Below are 20,957 nucleotides of genomic sequence, written 5' to 3'. Positions count from 1 at the left end.
ATCATGATGATCTTTCTTTTAAAATGGATAAAAGGAATTTTTAATAATACATTTTTAAAAGTACAGTGCAGAACCTCTTATCCGTAAATCAGAAAACCGGAAAACCAAATAACTGGAATGAAATTCCGAACCGGAAATTAATTTTCTTCCATTAAAAAAACATTTTTTTTCCTGCAAGATTTTGAGCCCATTTTGTTATTTAGAGCGTACGGCGTATCCAGTTGACGAAAGAACTGATTTAGAGGATGGATCAAAAGTCGTTTGTAGACGAATCTCACATAAGCACAAATAGCCTATATATGTTATTAATGTTAATAATAACATTAATAACAATTAACATAACATTATATAAGCCTGTATATAATTTTTATTTCATAATTTCTTTCCTTATTTAAACTTAAGTGTATTATTATTTATCATTTTTTATTATTTCTAAAACTATTTCAAAATAATTTTTTAGTTTCGGTTTATAAACATTAAAAAAACTACATTTTGTAGCGATTCAGAAAACCGGAAAAATCAGTTATCCGGAATCGCGATGGTCCCGATCGTTCCGGATAGTCGGTTCTCTACTGTATTTAGTTTCTTCATAAAAATGAACACCTTAATGTAAGTATTTACATACTTAACATATTCAAAAATATTTACCTACATATTTTTGTGTTATATAAACTCAAACAGTTTTATTATTTTGCTTTCGTGCTAATTTAGGTAATTACAAAACTGGTCGGGGTTAAGAAATTTTGATATAATTGGAGTTTAAGGAATGAAGGTTGACTACCTTTGATGTACAGATTTATTACTTGAAGCTAATTTTTAAACAAATTTTGTAATATATCTGATATAGAAGTTAAGTTTTTTTCTTTTATAATTTCAGCTTGCTTTTCGTGAATAACTATGCTTTTGGGCCAAAATGTGATCATATGGTAAGTATTTTATATTCTAATTTTTAGTTTTGTGCACAATATTATGCTTAATTTTTGTTATGTTCATTATGTTTTTCATTTTCCTAATTGTATATAAAATATATTGATATTTGTTTATGAATAAGCACACAATTGATTTTTCATTATGTAGAAACAATTAACAAAAATATTACAAAAGTTTATACTGTTTTAAGCAGTTCATTAGGCATCCAGGATTTGTCAGATGCAATGTTTAAAAAAATCTTCAAGATTTTCCCCCCCAAAATATTTTACGTTGCATTTCATTTACATTGTATATTAGAAGAATGATTAAGAAAAATACAATAATATTTAGTTATAAAGAAAGAAGTTTTTTAAATTGTGTAAATGCATCTGTAAATATGACTTTCAACATTAGATGAAATAAAGGAAAACTCCAAGGTGCACCAAGAAAACTATAATTCAAGAGAAAGTGCACTAACACAATTCATCAACTTGTCATCCTTATAATAGTAAATGAAACTGAATTCAGCAGAAAAAACAATGAGTTTTTTTCTGAAAATATATTTGACAAGCAAAATTCCTAAAAGAAGTAGTTTAAGTGAAGTTAGTTGTATTTTTTATTAAAGAAGTACCGTAAACCGGGGCGAGTCTACCCATTTTTTCAGTTTGTCAACTTTCAAGTGGTCAAACTTTTGTAAATATTAAAGAAAAAAGGCTTTTAATAGGTGTTTCGGAATCGCTATTTATCCCTCTTTAAAGCTGTGAAATCGATTTTAGAAAATATTAACAGTTACGCTGTTACTGTATATTTTTATAGAACTGCTGACAAATCTCTCGTATGGGGCGAGTCTACCCATTCTACTAAAATGAATGTTAACATTGTAAATAATCAAATTTTACTATTAAATTGTTATTTTAGTTACTATATAGGATATTTATGAAGTAAAATTCATAACTTTATTATATATTCCATTTTTTTATTCATAAAATAACACAAATTGAGTATTTGATCGATTATCACATTTTGATCACAGTTTTGTTTTTATAATCATTAACTTTATGAAATAACATTTTTTTCTGATTATTGTTGATAAAAATAAATTAAAATTAATATAAATTTACAATTAAATAATTAATAAATAATAATAATTAAAGATAATTAACAAAATCATGGCATTTTTTTGTAACATTTAAATCCATTTGTTTTGCGAATATAATTTCGAACCATCTGTAATAATAAATAATAATTTATTTAACTTGCATTAAATAAAAAAAGTTAATTTTGTAATATAAAAATTGAAAAAATAGGTAAAATAAACATATTTTATATTTACATTTATATTTAACCTATAAATTTTCTTATTAATGATAAATTTATCAATGCAGAATTAAAATAATATACTCAAATTCATTTAAAATTACTTAATTTTAATATAAACAAAGTTCTAAATTATATTATTATGTTTTATTAAAACTAAATACGAATGGGTAGACTCGCCCCCTCGAATTCTTGCTTTTTGATTACAACAGCAAAACTTACATTCTTTTTTGTTTTTTTTTTCATATAAAATTAATGTAATCTTAGTCTTAGATGAGTTTATCACTTAACCAAAGTGAAAATAGTAATAATAATAATATACTTAGGGAGCACCAATTAAAGTTTGCTGATTTTCAATACAAATCTCTCAAAAGATTTTGAACAGGTCGGTTAAAAAGACACCAAATAAATAAAAACGGATCAAACTACTACAGCGCCATCTTCCTTGGAGTGTGAACTAAGTCCTCCGTTGGTAAAATTTTTTTTATTTGCATTTTAAAATAGTGAAAATTAAATAAAACTAAAATGGGTAGACTCGCCCCGGTTTACGGTAATCAAAACTGGATTAGTCAATATCTATCAAAGAAAAGTATTGTATAACTCCTTTTTAATCTGTAATCTTTATTTTTAAATTAAGATAATCTATCTTATTTCTGAAAGTTAGTTTCTAGTACTTACCTGTTTACTTAAAAGAAGTTATGACTTGAAACAGATTTAAAGCACATAAGATACAACACAAAATTTACTGGTCTCCATATGTTTATTTGTGGCAAGTAAATTGCAGTAAAAAAAATAATAAATTAAATAATTTTTTCAGAAATATGGGGCATACATTGCTTTTTGTTGACAGAAAGAGGAATAACGTAAAATAATTTTGAGCAAGAAGTAATCAAACAAAAAAATAAGTCAATAAATAAAAAAAATTTAAATATAAAGTTTTAATGAAAGTAATGCCACCACAATTAAGACAATTATTTAGTAATTTTTTATTTTGTAACTAAATTTTCCTAAAAAATTTGTAAAAAACAGAATTAACTATAACCTCATGATTAAAGAAGTCAAAGTAATATATTTTGCAAAAAAAAAAGTGCTTAGGGCTAAATAAAAAAGAATCCTCAGGCTATTTAAATACTGAAATATTAATAAACAGCTAAAGGAGCTTGAGAAGAACTTTTCTTGATGATATTTTTAACAAGCTGTCCAGTTGCAACATTTCTTCAACATACAAAAATCTTGCCAATATCTTGAACCCTTTGCACTCCAAGGGTTACTCTCAGCCATTTTCTCACATTTTAATTTCCTTCCACTCTAAATGTTAAATGTTTTACTTATTAATGTCTAGTGATCACTTTATTTAGTGGTTTTCAGTTATTATATGGTAAGAGTGCAAATGGTAAATTATCTCTGATCAAACTTTTAGTGGTTGTGTGCATTTTTTATATTGTTGAAAGAGTAAAGTACAAAAGGTTAATGGTTGTAACATTTTTATAATATATTGAAAATTTTTCTTTAGAAAATTTCATTTATCAGTTCTATTTAAAAGTACTTATGTTTTTACATACTTGCATAGTAATTATTGTGTTTACTTTATTAGCTTAAAATGAGATTTGCTGACATAAGGGATGAAGCAAGAATTGTGTCATCGAAAGCATTTTGCCCTTTAAACTTCCGCATAACAGATAGAAATCTTAGTGGTATGCTCTTTTATATATTTATGCTGAATAAAACTAAATGTATAGGTCATCATTCTGTCATAAGTTCAAATTAGGTGTAAAAAAAATTAGGTTTTTTACTGATTGTAGAATGATGCATGAATGTGAATGTGAATGATGAATGATGAATGTGTTATTATGATTTTCAAAATTACTGGATAATAATTTCATTTCCTATTTTTTTCTTCCACAATTTGCATATCAATCTCAATTGATCATTGGAAATAAAAGATTATCCAATGTTTTTTAAAAGTGTTCTTACTCATCTTTCATCACTATTATATCTGGTGTTACCAATCACTGTTATGATAAATCTGAAATTTGGCTGCTGGAAAATACTAAACTATATTAACGAATTATTATTGCAAAGAATTAAATAAAACAAAAATCAATCAGTCATTTTTTTCTTGATATTATATTCTTATTTAAGATTTAAAAAAATTTATAAATTTCATTTGAGACAATAATTATTTCAAGTAGTTTCACTCCTACAAAATCCAACTTATTTTAGTTGCTATTTATTTTGAGTAGTTTATATTTTTAAAAACCTGACTTATCAAATGATTTTGATTTTTCAATATACCTTTGATCCTAACTGTGACTGATAATCAAAGTTCTACTACAGTAGGGAACCGGTTATCCGGAACGATCGGGACCATCGCTATTCCGGATAACTGATTTTTCCGGTTTTCTGAATCGCTGTATTAAGCCGGGTTTTTTTATTGTTAAACCCAACTAAAAAAAACTTTTTGGAAATAATCTTAATAAGAAGAAAAAACGATGAAGTAATACACTAATGATTATTTCCGAAATGATGGTAAGGTAAACATCTTTCAAAAAAGAAAGAAAAATACTAAAATCTTATGAGGAAAAAAAAAATTTCTTGAAAAAAATGGCGGGAAAATTTATCGAATTTCATTCCGGTTTTTTGGTTTTCCGGTTTTCTGATTTCCGGATAACGGGTTTTGTACTGTATATCATAAATCAGTTAAATTACATATTTGTTCCAAAAGATACTAGGTTATTTGTCTGCAAATTTTGAAATAATTTATTTAACTTACTTACTAAGAATTTTCTTTTGGTTATAAATGTTAAAAATGTTTTGGTTATAAATGTTATAAATGTTAAAATAAAATGTTAATTATTAATGTTATAAATGAACGCTTTGTAATCTGTTTTTATCTTAATTATTATATCAATTACAGATATTGGGACAATTATGAATGTTCGAGAAATAATACCGTTGAAAGGATCTGTTTCTTGGACTGACAAGCCTGTGACCTATTTTCTTCATCGAATAGATAGAACAAAACTTGAGCATTATTTTCAACGAATGAAAAACCCAAGAATAAAAGTTTGTTGTATTACACATTATATAGTTTTATGTAGTTAACTATTATATAGTTTATAAATTTTATTAAAATTAATATTATTTATTTAATTGAATTAAACATTAATTATTTATGTTACATTATTTAAACTATTATATTACAGTATTTATATGACATATAAACATTAATTAATATTAATTATTTATATAAATTAAACATTATTACAATTTAATTAAACATAATCACATATATTGCATTTTAATTACAATTTAATTAAACATTATCTCATAAATTGCATTTTAATAACATTGATTAAAAAATGTTACAGTTGGAAAAAATTTCTGTTGGTGATGAAGATTCCTCTTTGGTAAGAGCAAAGCGGTTGAAGACAGGCATATCCAATCCTTGTATTCTTGATTCATCTTCAAATGATTCGAAAGAAGAAAACTCATTATCTGGTCCTACCACAAGAAAAGCTTGGTCAGATTGGTGTAGTAACAAAATAAAAGCTAGCTCTGGTAATAATAGTGGACAGGACAGTAATGAAGAAAATGGTAAATTGCTTTTAATTATATTTAGTAGTTTTATGAAAATACAGTCTAACTTGGAGAATTTGAAGTAGAAGGGACCAGAAATTTTTTTAAAATTAAATATACTCTCTCAAGCAGAAGAGATGAACAAAAAAGATGAATTTTAACATTAACTAAGAACATTACTACATTTTAGTCCTAAGTCTAACATTGTTTACTAACATAATTCTTATTTTTAAATGAAAATAATGTTTTTCAAGTAATTTGTTGTTAATGCTTTTTTTTAAAAAAATAATATATTTTGAGTAGCAGTTTATGATTTCAACCTATCAGTTAACTTAAAAATAAACTCTTTACTTGAGACTGAAGATGCTGTAATAAGAGCAAAAAGCATTTAGCTATTTCAAAAATAGAAAAAAAATGCCTCTAAATTTTTCTTTTATTGTTTCTGACATTGTTATAGATTTTTGTATTATTTTAAGTAATTAACATATTTTAATAATTTATCTAATTGCTGTCTCTCATATTCTTTTATGACATTATTTTTACAGAACCAATTAAAAGAACATGTACCGCTTCTAATAAAGGTATTAAAGCTCGTAAGCTTAGAAGATCTGAAAGAAAGCGCGGACCTGGAAGACCAAAGAAAAATGCTGCAAAATCGAGACGTAATAAACCTCTTAAATTTACTGGCTTGGACTTACTTCATGCTCAAACAATTCTCAGCACATCTAATTCTGGTAAGTACTCTTTTGTTATGTTTTATTTAGATATTAATATCCAGTAGAGAAAATATAATTCTCTACTAATGTTCGGACCACTTAATGCTTCCTTTGTATTTTATGAAATTGCTAAGTGCATCAATGTCATCATTTTAAAAAAATGTTTTAAAATAAGTTTAAAATGTTTAAAAATAAGTAAAATCACTAAATTTTATCTTAATACAAGATTGTATATTAAAATCCACTGCTATAGTAATTTCTGTTGTCATCATCAGTCTTTTTAATAGTTTAAAAGTTTCATATAAAATAGTTGGATGTGTCTGTTAGGAATTTTCTGTGTTTAATGTATAAGCATTGAGTTTTTGAAAAGGGTCCCTGGTTTCTTACAATTTTTCTTTATTGAAAATTAAGAGAATACTCATAAATGCACTAAAATATCAGTAAGTTAGCAAGGCTATTGCTCGTAAATAACTTCTTGGTGTTGAAATATTTTTTAAATGAAATGTAGGTGCCGTGTTAATGCTAAAAAGAAAAAAAAAGGAGAACATTAATATATGTTTGTTATCTGGCAATATATGTAACTCCACCATGAATATTGAAATGTTGGAAAATTTGAACAAACCATAATTCCTCTAAAATGTATTGCATTTGAACTATCCCTGTTTATGTTATTTTTTTCTTTCAAATTTGGAGTAATTCCAATAGTTTGATGATTTTCTGTAATTCAAAATAGAGTAAACTGTCATGCTTTATTTATATAACAATAATTTACTTTCAAAACCTAAGCTACTCTATAACTTAGATTGTTTTTAATAGTCTCTTCAATTAAAAATTTAATATTTCATAATTTTCTGAAAAATAAGTATAATTAGGAAAAGTGAAGTTTCAAAAATTGATATATTACCCCCTCTTTTTACTTGAAATAGAAAGGAAAATTTCTTATCTATCATCCGAAATAATTAAAAAAAAGGGAAAAAAATCAACCAAATTCACGTTTGAAATCAAACATTGCCAAATTTTCTGCATGTTTGTATTTCTTGAAGATAAGAAAATTTTGTTTATCTTCAAGAACAGTAACCTTAGTTTCATATTCAAACATTGGTATATCAGTTGACATCAAAATTTTATAATTACGTTAAATCTTTATGGTAATCCATTTCTTGATTGATTCATTTGAAAATAATTTATTCATATAAATTTTTTTTTTAAAAATTATTTAAAAAAAAATTTATATATAGATTGGTACCTTGCTCAAAACTTGAATCTGCTTGTTGCCTAAGTGCTTTATCAGTGCTTTTGGTGTGGTGCCAATCATTTGACATCTTGGATTTATTTCTATTTAAATTGATATCTTACGATTTCAACCTATGATCTATTGTAATAATGCATCTGAAAAATGCTTGAACTAGAATATTTGCATTTACTGACATCAGGGTTGGCAAGGTTTAGGACAGAATGGATTAATCCACGGTTTAAACCCTGGTTTAAACCGTCTTGTCCAAAATCCCTTTGTCCAAAACTGTCTTAAACTGTCCAAAACCCCTTTACTCAAATTATGTCACAATTTTATCTGAACAATATTTAAGAGGTAAAATAAACATAGAACTAATAACATATTGATAATTAAATATACTAGAGAATATTTGTTTTTTTGATAATTAAATATACTAGAGATTATTTGTTTTTAAAAGTATAATGTTTTATTAATATTGTTTGACTCTTCAATTTAAACAAAGGAAGATTAATCAGTAATCAAGTTCAATTGGTTCTCTCATTCAATAGTACATAACTGAAGTTTGGCCTTGCCATACAGGTTAAAATATTAGGGAGTAAGTGCTTGGTTCGTCATAAACAGGTTTATTTATCTATAGTACTATTCAAGAATACATTTTATTTCATTCATGTTCAATTCTTTTAACATAGCGGTGATACATCACCAGTGTCAGTAACTGAAACTGATGTTATGCCCTTCAAAACTGTTGATACATTTTTCAGTTATTTTGTATTTTCAATTTAAAAACAATTTTTTTTTTTAAAATAGATGTCTTTTTTATCATCCTGTGATGCAGAAATTATAATATTTTTTTAAAAAAATATTGTGAAAAATAAAAGGTTAATTTTTGAACAAATTAAGTATTTTTTTTAAGAAAAATTATTATTTTTTAATATTGCCATATTTATCCTTATGCAAAAATATTATTTATCAGTATTAAAAGCATACTTTTATTTAAAGGATTAGGTATTCACTTTTGTTGTTCAATGAATTGTGGAGCTTCAAAAATTATAAACCTTTTCCTATTATATTATATTATTTTCTTTTAATAAGTTATAGTAAATTGTATAAAAATATCAAATATTTATTGATACATGTAATTATGTGTACAATGGTTACACCTATAGAATTTTTGCCTTTTACCAAAGTTCAAGGTTTTGGACACTTTAAGACAGTTTTACCCAGTTTAGGGCAGTGTTACCCAGTTTAAGACAGTAAAACCCACGTGTCCTGTCCAAATCCAGTTAAGGACGTCCAAAACCCCAACCCTGACTGACATGTATGTTAAATTACATACGTTAAAATTATTTCAAATTAAATCTTTGAGGCATTTTTATGTTCCGAAATTGAAGATTTTCTTAAAGATTTCTTTTTTTTTTCATTTTGTATTCATGATTTATTTCCCTTTTGCTTTATTATTAGCACATTTTAACAAAACCTTCTTAATGCAGCAAATAGTACTGATCCTGCTCCAGGATGTGTGGATCAGAAACTAAATGATACGCCAAGTGTTGTTGAAAAGGAAATTGAACCTACTCTTCCTATTGAAAGGCTGCTTGAAATGCAGAAGAAATTGATGATTGACTTCTTAAACTACATGAAATCTCCAGACTATCGAAACAATTTAGAGGCACAGATTTTGAAGGAGAAGGTATTATATATTTTAGAATACTAGCACTATTTACGGAGTGACCATAAAGCAGGGAAATCAAAGAGAACAGCAAAAAAACAGGGAATTTTGTTAATCAAAACAAATAAGAGAATTTCTTAAGTCAGGGAATTAATTTAACTTTCAGCTGCCTAAAAGGATTTTTCTTTTCAGAAAAGAAACGAAAAAATTTATAAAAATTCTGAAAGATATTTTCTGATCCACGATAAAATTGATTTCTGGTAATAGTTTTTTTCCCCCTTATTAATGAATTTATAATTTTTACATTTGTAAAATAACATCAATATTTTATCTATTTAAAAAAAAATCTTGCAGCATAAAGTTGATTTAACATTTATGAATAATTATTGCTCTATTGAAATCAAATGTTTGTCTTCAATATCCAGACAAAAAGATTTCACAATAAGCATTTATGATTTAACTGACCACAAATGTTTCCCTTAATGACAAAAAGTTACTCTTTCCTTTGATCTCTTATAAATATCAATGTCATAAAATAAAATGTGTGTTGTCCATTTCATGTTTTTACTGTTGTCTATCTGAATCTTACATAATACGTTTATATTATTCTAGTAGTTTATTTTTTTAAAAAAATTGCTTATTTTTTATTTCAGTAACAAATGAAAGTGTTTTATAATTTAATTTATGTTTATGAATGGGGCAAAACTGAAAAGTAACCATGAAATTCATACTATCAGTTTAAAAATATAGAAAAGGAAATTTTATAGTCTGTTTGAAACAGTAAAGGAATTTTTTTTTCAGTGTCAGTGAACACCCATGAAAAAAATAATATTTTAAAATATAAATGATGACTTTTCCATTTTTCGTATGCCTTATTTGGCTAAATATTATGTTTTTAATTTGGCAAAAATATTTAACAATAGTCGAGAAGTCTAGTGTTAGTTAAAAGAGAGAAACATTCTTAAGTAGTTTAAAATAATTGCTTATTTTTCATCCATAAATGACAGCCTTCCTTTTTTCTATTGTAATGACTTTAGATGCTTTGAAATAAGATGTTGATGAAATCTTAGTAAAATGATATTTTTAACCGGAACTTAAAAGATATTAAGCTTTATGAATAGGTGATCCTTTCTCATGGAACTATCTGCATTCCGTTTGTGCAGACATGCAAGTTTTGGAATAAGAAGTTATCTTAAAAATTTGAAACTTATTGGTTACATAGTTCTGCTTTCAAATGAAAATTTTCCTCCCTATGGCCAGTTTTCTTCACTGCTAAATTCTTTTCTGTTAAATGAAAAAAATATTAAATAATAAACTATCATTTTTATAAGCTAAAATTGTTTCACTTTAGTGGGAAAATAAAGTAAGTGGATTAAATATAACTGAAGTGTAGTATTTCTAAAACAATGACTATTTTTTTTTTTAAAAAAATAAATTCTAATTTATTAATCTCCAAAATATTAAAGTTAGAAACAATTGATTAAAATAATTTTGGAATATTGGCAGTATACTTATAATTATTATGGTTGTCCGGCAGCTTGAAAACTCTTTATGTCGGAAAAACCATCAAAGTAATTAGTGAAGCGGAAAGCTTGCTCCAAAACTTCCGCTTTAATACTCAGCAAAGAACATTCTAAAAGCTCTAGACAAGTGTCTATCTATGATTGGTTGAAAGTTGAAAATATCGAAATAATATATTTAAAATATGGAGATTTTATTAACTTGATTTTATTTTATTTAAGTCATTTTTGATTTTTTTTTAGAGTGAAATTTTTTAAAATAGCTATTTGTTTTGTAATAAATTTTTTTTGCAGCATTCCTTTTTTAATTGGATAAAGAATTTCTCCAGCACACTTATAGATTTTCCTATGTATTATTAAAATATGTATTTAAATTATATGTAATTGTTTTTTTTAATTCTTAGACTGATAAATTACATTGGAAAATTAATAGTTAAACTAAAAAACTCTAAAATCTTTTAATATAGGAGCGTAGCAAGAAGCTTGAAACCTACTCATCTCACCTGCAGAAAGTTATCAATGGATTAAGAAATGAAGGAGTTTCATTGCTGAAAGACAGAGTTTCTGTTTTAGGATATTCTATAAACCACTCTAGTGATCTCTTATTTAAAGTGAGTTAATTTCTGTTAATTTCTTGTTATGTTTTCTTTCATGTATAATTCGTGCTTAGAAACCATTCTGTTTTGTTATGTGCTATCACACATGCATAATATTTTTTATGAATTTCATTTCATGCTCTTGTTAATTCCAATCTTCCACAAATTCCAAATATTTTCAAAAGTAGCATTCACTGATGTCTAACTCAATCCCCCAAATCGTAATTTTAATGATCTAAATTTTATGTAAAAAAAATTTTCCGAAATTGACTCTCAAGTTGTTATTTTTTGGTTCATAAGAGATGCTGTAATTACAAAATAAAGATTAAGTTAGAGATCTCAAGAAATCCTTGTCAGATCAAAAGAAAAAAAATGGATTTCTTGGTATTTCTAATTTAGCGGTGCACAAGTAAATCAAAGTATTTTGTTAAATTTTTTATTTTATTTTACTTTAAATGGACATTTATGAAAAAAATAAATTAAGTAATAAAAAGTAGTTGAATTTACTTGCTAACTGAAAAGTGCCAATTTCTTTGTATTTTGAAAAACTGAACTGATTTATTTACCATAAAGTGAATCGAATGCACTTAAGATTGTTACACAATTAAGAAATTTACAACCTGTATTAACTTTTTCTTTTTCCATGTAGTTTTAATAATCGAACTATCTGAGCATCTAATTAGAACAATATGTGTAAATTCTTTTGTTGGACAAGAAAAAAATATTTTTTGTCTTGAATATTCTGAGTCTTGAATGTTTTTTCCCCCCTTTACATTTTAAATACTATTTTTGATGAATCACCTCTTCATGTTAACAAATTTTATGCTTCTTGTAGGTAAAGGAAAGTATCCGGCATTATATGAAATATAAATCTGATGTGAATAAAATTACAGCACAAATTCTAAATCTGGAAAATGAATATAAGAATTTGAAAGGTTCTAGTCTTGGAAAGGTAATTTTATTGCTACTTGTAAATTATTGAAATTAAAAAAAATTAAATTCTCAGAGCATCTACCATTGAAAATATTTTCTAACAACTCTAAAATATATCTACTGTTTCATTTTTTTTTAATACTAATAATTTTTTAATAAAATGTTCAATGTTATGAAATTAAATGTTATGAAGAAAGGTTCACTAAGATTAAATAGATTTGAAAGTATAAAATTGTTTTAAAATAATTGCTTGTCAATGTTGAGTATGTTGATAATTTATAATTACTAATAAAATTTGTGGCAGAAATTATTAAAACTACATAATTCAGTATATCTTAACAAGCATCTGTGAAGTAATGAATATTTATTTTAAATTTTCAGCTTGGTGAAATTGAGTTTAGAGAAATTCTGCATAAAGAAATACTTTCTTATCAGAGAAGCATTAACCGGTCCCAAAAGAAACCTCACATATCAGGAAGTAAAAATTCATATAAAGTTGCTTTAAGAGATATTTCTCAGAAATCTGTAAAAGTTAATAAATCTGTCCAAATGGATATTAAACTGCAAGTTGTATCACCAAAAATGCAAAGAATTCAAGACAGTATTACTATACCAAATTTTCAGGATAGAATCAAGGCTATCATTGCATCTGGCTTGAAGGATTCATCAATGAGTGACTTAAATAATGATTCAGATAAAATGAAAGAAATTACAAAAAGCTCTCTTTCATCATCTCTTACTACTTCGAAACACAAAGAGTTAGCTGAATACACCAATGAACATGAGTTTTCAGCTGAAAGCCATATTCTGATAAAGCAAAAGCATTTAAATGGGCAAAAGGAAACTGAAAGAGTTGATTTTCTAAATATTTCAAGTAGAGAGCTTAAAGTTAATGGAAGTCATTTTAAACAGATGGAATTATCCGATCCTGAAATAAGTAGTAGTTTAACTAATGCTGCATATTCACCTATAAGTCCAAGTAGAACACCTTCCTCTAATAGTCCGATTTTTCATTCACAAGAAGCCTCATCAAAATCTGTTTTAGCTGGATATCGAATCCACCATGAAGCGTCTGGGAGCAAAAATGTACCAAGTCAGCATGTTCAACAATATTATAGAAAATCTACATCAGAAACTAATTCAATTGTCTCTGAGCGACCTACAGTCGATAATCAAGCAAAATCTAAAGATACTCATGCCAAAGAAAGCTCATCAAAATCCATTAAACATCTATCATTTCAACAGCACATGGATAGAAAGTTAAAGAACTCCTTTGAAGAACTTAAAGCTAAAAATGGATATTCATTAAATATGAAACATCCTTCTCATCCATATTTGTCTTATCACAGAGATGATCCATGCAATCGTAAATTAAAATCTAAGTACAAGACCCATCCTGATTTGCATAAAGATAGAAGGGAAAGACCGCACATATCCGTTTCTCAATTATCACCAGATAGAAAAAGTAGTAAAAAAGATAGTAGTGTTTATCCAAGACCGATGAAAAGTAGTTCTTCAAAGTCAGAGTCTAAGCGTAGTCATTCAAAACACTCTTCCTCATCCACTAAATGTGAGTACTATATACTGTTATTTTATTTTAAGAAACTTATCTTTCATATTCCGTTAAAGTCTGTTATAACGACTATTTATAATAACAAATTATATTGTTGTTTTCAACACTAAACAGGGTTGCCACAGGGAAAACCTGGAAAATACAGGGAATTTAAAAATCACCTAAAATGGCAAGGAAATTGCAAAGAATTTTGATTTTTTCTTTACAAATTGGGAAAATACAGGGAATTATGTTTCTTATATCTGTCTTTTAAAAATTGGTGACCACTCAAAGTGTAATCTATGGGATATTTAATCATGATATTTCAGCTATACTAAACTATTTCATTTACTCTAGCATTATTTAAGTATGTTCAGCTGTTTTTACTGCAATTAAAACTGATACGTATAATTAACCCAATATAGCTCACACAAGAGCTCAGTAATTGTTGTTTCCTCTTAACATGTTGTGTATAATATGTACAGGGAAAACACAGGGAATTTTTTTTTCCAGATTGAGTGGACCCTGTTAAATTTCCATATTTAATGTTAAAATAACAATTAAAGACTAAAAAATGAAATAGACATATTTATCTCGTTTATATTAAACAACTATTATGATTTAAATTATGTACCCAGAGTACAATGTTTTTGCCTATAGAGTATAGAGTAAATTACGTAGATTTGGGTTTAATAAAAGAGATGTTTCTGACAAAAGGAACAAAAAGCTTACAAATTTTATAACAAGTTTGTGTTAGGGGAAAATGAATTGCAGTGCAATGCCTTTTAATATCACTAATAACAGTGAATGTTGATTTTAATTGTAAGTTGTCAAGAAGTAGGGAAGTAGTAGAAAGGCCCACAAAAAGTGAATTTTTTTGTGGGATTTTTAAAAAATGTCCAAGTACTTTTCTTTAGTTAGGAAAAAGATAACTTAGACGGTGATCATCCACACATTACTTTATAAAGTAAAAGGTTTAAAGTGTAAGAAGGAAACAATATTTGTTTTTCTGTTTTGATGTCAGAACCAGAAATAAATAAAAGTATCTTCCATTTAAATTTTTTTATTTGTGTAATTTTGCTCTCTAAAAATGAATTTCACTAAATTTTTTTTGATCTAATAGCGGAAAATCCATTAATTTTTAACTTGTTATAAACATAGTATTTTTGTATCTTAAATATTAGCATTTTGATGGGAACTTGGAAATGTGCTATAATAGATTTTTTGTAATATACCGTTCACATTATATTCAGCTTTAATTGTGTTTAATTTCCTGCATAAATTATTCACCCCATAATGGCGTTTGTATTCAAAATTTGCTGGCACAAATTGTTTTCCGGTAGAATAACTTTGTAATAAACTAGTTTCTTTTGAAAAACAAGAAGCACAGGAACATAATTTAGATTTGAAAATTTGCTGAACGAGATTAAAAGTTGTTAATCATTGAAGAAAGTCTAACTTAACATTGTCTTGCTATTTTTATAGAATAATATAATGTAATAGATAAAATATTTTTAAAGGCTATCTTGGGTTCGTTTTTCTGGTCTAGATTTTTCGTTATTTATTGTCTTTTTTTTCTTATAAATTTTTTACACAATGGTGTTTTATTATACGTCTTAAAAATTAAAGACAATATTTAAATCAAAAGAAGCATTCCATGATATTTCAGAGTTGGATTCCCCCCCCCCCACTTTAATATATAATGCATTTAGAACTTGTGAATAGATATTTCAGTATTGTTTATTTATAACACATTTTATTTATAACATTATTATTTATTTTAAAATTATTTTTGACTGAAGGATGATTAAGAATTTTAAAACTGAAAATGTGGATAGTTTAATATAAATCTATATAAAAATCTTATTTTGAAATGTAAATCCTATTAGTATTTTACATGTTTCAAAAGATATTGTAAAGTAATATTTTATAAATAAATGTATTTAAAACATGCAGAGTCAGGTTACAGAGAAAGTTTTTAATTTAATATGCTTAGTGTATTTTTATGATTTGCTCCCAAATTTGAGTATAATTTTAATGGTCTGCTAATCTTTTATGCAATATTAACTAAGGCTTGAATTTTTCCATCTATTTTTAATTAAAGATTTGATACAAAAATAAATAAACTGTATCTAGAGAAACTTAGTAGGAGATGTCTATTTTTAATAAATAAAAATAAGTGTATTATTTTTCTCTAAGATCTACGTTTCATCCAAATATCCTTTTATGAAATATTCTTTATTGATATCAGTGTTAGGGTCTAACTCTATTGTAATTCCCTAAATCTGTGACTTTTCTTCATCATCATTACTTAGAATTTTATTAATGGCATTGTTGCTCTGAAATAGTGTATTCCCTTGTATTCTAGAAACTTGTTTCATTGCACAATATGTATCTATCTGTGAGCAACAAAAGTTCAATATGAGCACCAAAATCAACAATAGTTAGATCTGTTTAGTTTTTTCAAACACACAGTTTCCTTTTAAATTTGTATAATTTGCCCCTCATAACTTCATTTCCTCCACAGTAAATGATGTATGACTTATATTTGTCGGGTCACTCGAGAAAGACCCTTTAGAACCATTAAGGTGTTATTTTTTTTACAACAAAACCAAAAGTTCAATTTTAAATTTTAATTTATGGTAGTGTCAGACGAAATAGGAAAAGTCTTGAAGCTGTGGGAAATTTTAATTAGTATACTTAGATATTACTTTGATGTTGAAAAGACATGAAAAGCTCTCTAAGGTTAAGCACTGAAATGCACAGCTTAAGCTATTTAAAAATTATGTGCTAAAGCCATTTTAAAACAATTATACTTTACTAGTAACTCAGTTTGTTATGGAAGAGAAATAAGAAAGTTTATCTGATGAAACAAATTAGTCCTTAAATTTTAATGAAGAATAAGATAAAAAAAAAGTTGGTAAAGCAACTAAAATGTTCTTGTGTTAAATTTATTTTATTTATTATTTTTTTGGTTAAATTTTGGATGCAATGAATTTAGAAATTTTTTTATGTTAGTAATTAATGTATATAGTTTTTAAACTAGAACTTATGTATTTTAATGGATTAATCATGTAAGTTAGTTTAAATTTTTGAACTAATTTTTATTTATTTATTTTGCTACAGGTAATGGTCTTACTAAAGAACGTAATAGTTCAAGCTCTCAGTCACACAATCAAAAATGGCAAGCCAAAGTAAGTAGTGGATTTGATAAATTGCTTGCTCTTGCTGCTACACAGTTGAATCATGCCAGTCGAGAGTACAAATGCAGTCAAGAAAAGAAAATCATGAAAAAAGATCCTAAGACCTGTCAATTTTCTCCTTACTTAAAACCCGATAGCTTTATTCATGCAGATCAATGTAAACCAAGTAAAGATGCTAATGGATCTCAAAAGAATACTTTTTCTGAATCATCAAGATCAGGTATGTCTCAATCAGAATCACATAAAATGGCTAATTCTAAGTTAAATAATATAAATAGATCTAGAAAAGGTCCTCGCACACCTCCAGATACTCCTCCTCGTACACCATCTGTATCTCCTGACAGAAGAGTCGATTCGCCCTATTTTCAATCACATAGTCCCATAAGTAGTGTGGAAAGTATAAGCAGCAATCGTAGTTCGTTAAGTCCACCCTATATTAGTCCAGCTAGAGGAAGTAGTAAGGATCGATCAAGATCTACTAGTCCATATAGCAGTAGAGCCTCTAGTTCAGAAAGACACAGTGAAAAATGTTCATCAAGGAGCTCAAAGGGTGCATCGCGTGAAAATGACCACCATGAAAAGCAATCAAAGCGCAGGTGGCAGTATAAAAGTCGATCTGAATTCCATAATCGTTCTTGGGCCAAAGAACAAGAATCTGTTCGCTCCAAAGCAATGCAAAGTCATAGCAAATCTAGTACTTCAAAGAATGGTACAGAAAAGTCAAGTGTCTCGAGTTCTGGGAAAACAAGGGATGTAATGCATCAATTGATGTCTCAACAAACAAAAGATGTTTTAGCTCATGCGCCCAATGGTTATTCAGTTGTTGTGACTCCATCTCCTCTGCATACGATTTATGTTCCAACTGCAGGGATGTGCAATCAACCCCCCATACCACCCCAGCCTCAAAAATCAGCAAATGCTAATTATTCAGTCACAAACCCTTGTGGATCTATATCTGCTAATCCCATTTTAAATTTTACTATTCCTCCACCAAATTTTAGCATGCCACCACCACATGCAACCTCTAGTTCAGTAAATGTGCCCCAAATGTTATCTTCGCAACAACAAGTGCAGCCTATTCAGCTACCTGATGTCACTGTTCCTCCCCCAAACATGGTTTCAGTTGCATCATTTTTGCCATCATCAAACATTCAGTCATGTCCACCTCAGTTAGAACCTGCTGTATCTAATAACCGATTGTACCGTCAAACATCACAATCACACCCACCCCCTCTTCCACCAACAGTTGCGCCATCATCCACATTTAATTCTATGGTGCAAAACCAGATCTATCGAACCAATCAGAAGTCCATAAGTAGTGGAGGCCCTTCACATCAATTGGACTATAGAGTACCTCAACATTGTGCTCTTCCTGGCAGTGGGAGTAGCAGTTTCTATCCAGGTAACTAGGTCTAATTCTATAAATACCTTTTTCATTTTTTTTTAAGTTTAAATTTTTACTTACATTAGTATCAAATAGCATGCAACTTTTAATGTTTTTATTCTTGTGCAAGTTACTTGAATTTATAATTTTGCTAAAAAAAGGATATGCTATTGAAACTTTTGCTTTACAGCTTTCACGACTTTTATTTTCAATTTTTGCCTTCATTAACTAGTATAGCACAGGGTTTATCAAACTTTTTCTATCAAAGAGTATCTTTGAAATAGGAAATTCAACCTGTAACTTGAAATTTTATCAACCATCAACTATATACTGTATTTATTAAATTGAATATTAGTTCTGGCGCGAAAATTGTAAAATTTCTACTGAATATCTTACTCTGGATTAAGACATGATCTGTACTTTGTTTTAAAAGCATGTGTAGAAATGTTTCATAAAAATAAATAGAAGCACAGAAGAATAAGTTTTTCCTTAGTGAAATTTATTGTCCTGAAAGAATAGTGGCTATTTTTATTTTTTAACATGCACCAAAAATTTCAGAAAAATTTCTTGGTATCAAATTTTAATCATATCTGATGTAAATCTAGCAAGCATTCATATTCCTGTGTGTCAGAGCACCTGCTAGAATGTTTGATTATTGTTCTTCACCAAATTCTTATGTAAGCTTAAAACAATGTTGGCAACAGTTTTTTTATTGATTTTGTTCCATACTTCAGTTTTTCTTTAAGTCTTTCCACTTTATCATTAGCATCAAAAACTGTTACTGCTTTACCTTAAAGTGAGTGACTTAAATTACGAATACTGTTAATATTGTATAAAATACTGTTAAAAGTATGAATTGTATATATCAAATCATACTTTTGAAGAGAAAATTTAGTGGATTTTAAACAAAAAAATAAAGTAGATTTTTATAAGTAAAGTACTTATGTTCATTTTGATATAGTTAATTATATATTCCTGAAGATGGAGGAGAGCTCCTTATCTTACAATCAGTGATATTATAAAAAGAAATAATGAATATTTTTTCAATTTTATAATAGGAATCTACCAGGTTTGAATTTTAAAAAAGGGTGAGACAGATTTTTTCCTAACATTTCGTTGAGGGAAAAAATGAAATGCAATGGTTTTTTTTTACTGACCATTTTCTTAAAATTTGGTTTTGAGTTCCATTATTTTTGTCACGAATAGCAAAGTGTATCTAAAACATAATTAAAATTTGTAGATAAGAGTTTTTCAAAAATGTTTTCCTACCAAATTTCGCTGTCTTTGAACGATAGCAAAATTTGACTCATTATATGTTTAACTATAGTGATACCAAAATTGTTCCACGGAATTAATTCTTTTCTATTCATGTTGTTCCATTTTGCATTTTTCTGTTCATGTTGTTCCATTTTGCATTTTTCTGTTCATGTTGTTCCACTTAGCACTCTTCTGTTCATGCTGTTCCACTTTGCACTCTTCTGTTCATGTTGTTCCACTTCACTGCTTTCACCTTCAAATTAATCAAAGATAATAAACAAGCATTTTCATTATTGTCCATGTACTTAATGCCTATGTGTTATTCCTTTACGCTGTTTCACTATTTTTTTCCTTCTATATCTATTTTCAGTTAAAATAATTTAAAAGTTAAGTGGAGGTAGGTTTTGAGTAGTTTTTTATCTGAAATCTGATCTGTAAATCAGAGTAATTAATCATATAATTATTTAGTGTTAACAATTTTTACAGAGATTTAAAGCTATTTCTTTTTGTAATTCATAGTTAAAGTTTAAAGATTGAAAATTGTAGTGTACTACAAAAATAATGAGTTAATTTGTCTCATAAAATTAAAATTTTATTTTATTTTGTAATTTTATTCCTTACCAATCTGATTTTTTACCCAATTATGTTGTATATTTATGTTAGTTTAGTTTCTTTTCATCTTGTTTCATTTTTATTTAAATTTAGTATGTTGTTTTAGATTATTTATTTATGAACTAAATATTATATTACCTTACATTGACAGCTCAAGCCCACTTCATGGCTTAGATGATACCTCACTCTAAAAAGAATATAATATATAAATGAAAGGCTGAAAAGAGCAAAGTTACCATTCTACTGGCTGGCCGGTGAATGTTTATGATGTTTGTGCTAACCAAGACCAACACTGCCATAAATTTTGCAAACTGCAACCTTTAAAGTACAAATTATTCTCATGCTCGTATGAAGGAGCTTTCATTTTGTAATTTCATGTCATGTACTATTGTTTTGCAGTACTAGATTAGGTTGAGTAGAAATAAGGTTTAGTTAAGCTCACAAACATCTTTTTATCCTGAAACCATATTGACTTT

At 27.1% G+C, this 20,957-nt stretch overlaps 1 protein-coding gene across 3 annotated transcripts in view; it reads left to right on the top strand.

The window, feature by feature from the left end:
• LOC107437400 (DOT1 like histone lysine methyltransferase grappa) overlaps positions 1 to 20,675 on the top strand; it is a 49,134-nt gene extending 28,459 nt beyond the window's left edge. For 2 of the 3 annotated variants that reach the window (XM_016049388.3, XM_071188167.1), the window contains 11 exons: positions 878 to 926; positions 3,821 to 3,920; positions 5,144 to 5,292; positions 5,598 to 5,823; positions 6,351 to 6,539; positions 9,246 to 9,445; positions 11,412 to 11,555; positions 12,376 to 12,492; positions 12,855 to 14,043; positions 17,152 to 18,630; positions 20,633 to 20,675. In XM_016049388.3, coding sequence (XP_015904874.1) covers positions 878 to 926; positions 3,821 to 3,920; positions 5,144 to 5,292; positions 5,598 to 5,823; positions 6,351 to 6,539; positions 9,246 to 9,445; positions 11,412 to 11,555; positions 12,376 to 12,492; positions 12,855 to 14,043; positions 17,152 to 18,630; positions 20,633 to 20,655 — 3,865 coding nt within the window. In that variant the 3' untranslated portion in view covers positions 20,656 to 20,675. The remainder of the gene's footprint in view (positions 1 to 877; positions 927 to 3,820; positions 3,921 to 5,143; positions 5,293 to 5,597; positions 5,824 to 6,350; positions 6,540 to 9,245; positions 9,446 to 11,411; positions 11,556 to 12,375; positions 12,493 to 12,854; positions 14,044 to 17,151; positions 18,631 to 20,632) is intronic. The other variant, XM_016049391.3, reaches the window with a different exon arrangement.
• Positions 20,676 to 20,957: the final 282 nt, after the last annotated feature.

This window comes from Parasteatoda tepidariorum, chromosome X2, assembly GCF_043381705.1.
Source record: "Parasteatoda tepidariorum isolate YZ-2023 chromosome X2, CAS_Ptep_4.0, whole genome shotgun sequence".
Taxonomy (NCBI): Eukaryota; Metazoa; Arthropoda; class Arachnida; order Araneae; family Theridiidae; genus Parasteatoda; species Parasteatoda tepidariorum.
The sequence above is the reverse complement of the archived record's forward strand: the minus strand, read 5'-3'. Positions and strand labels throughout refer to the sequence as shown.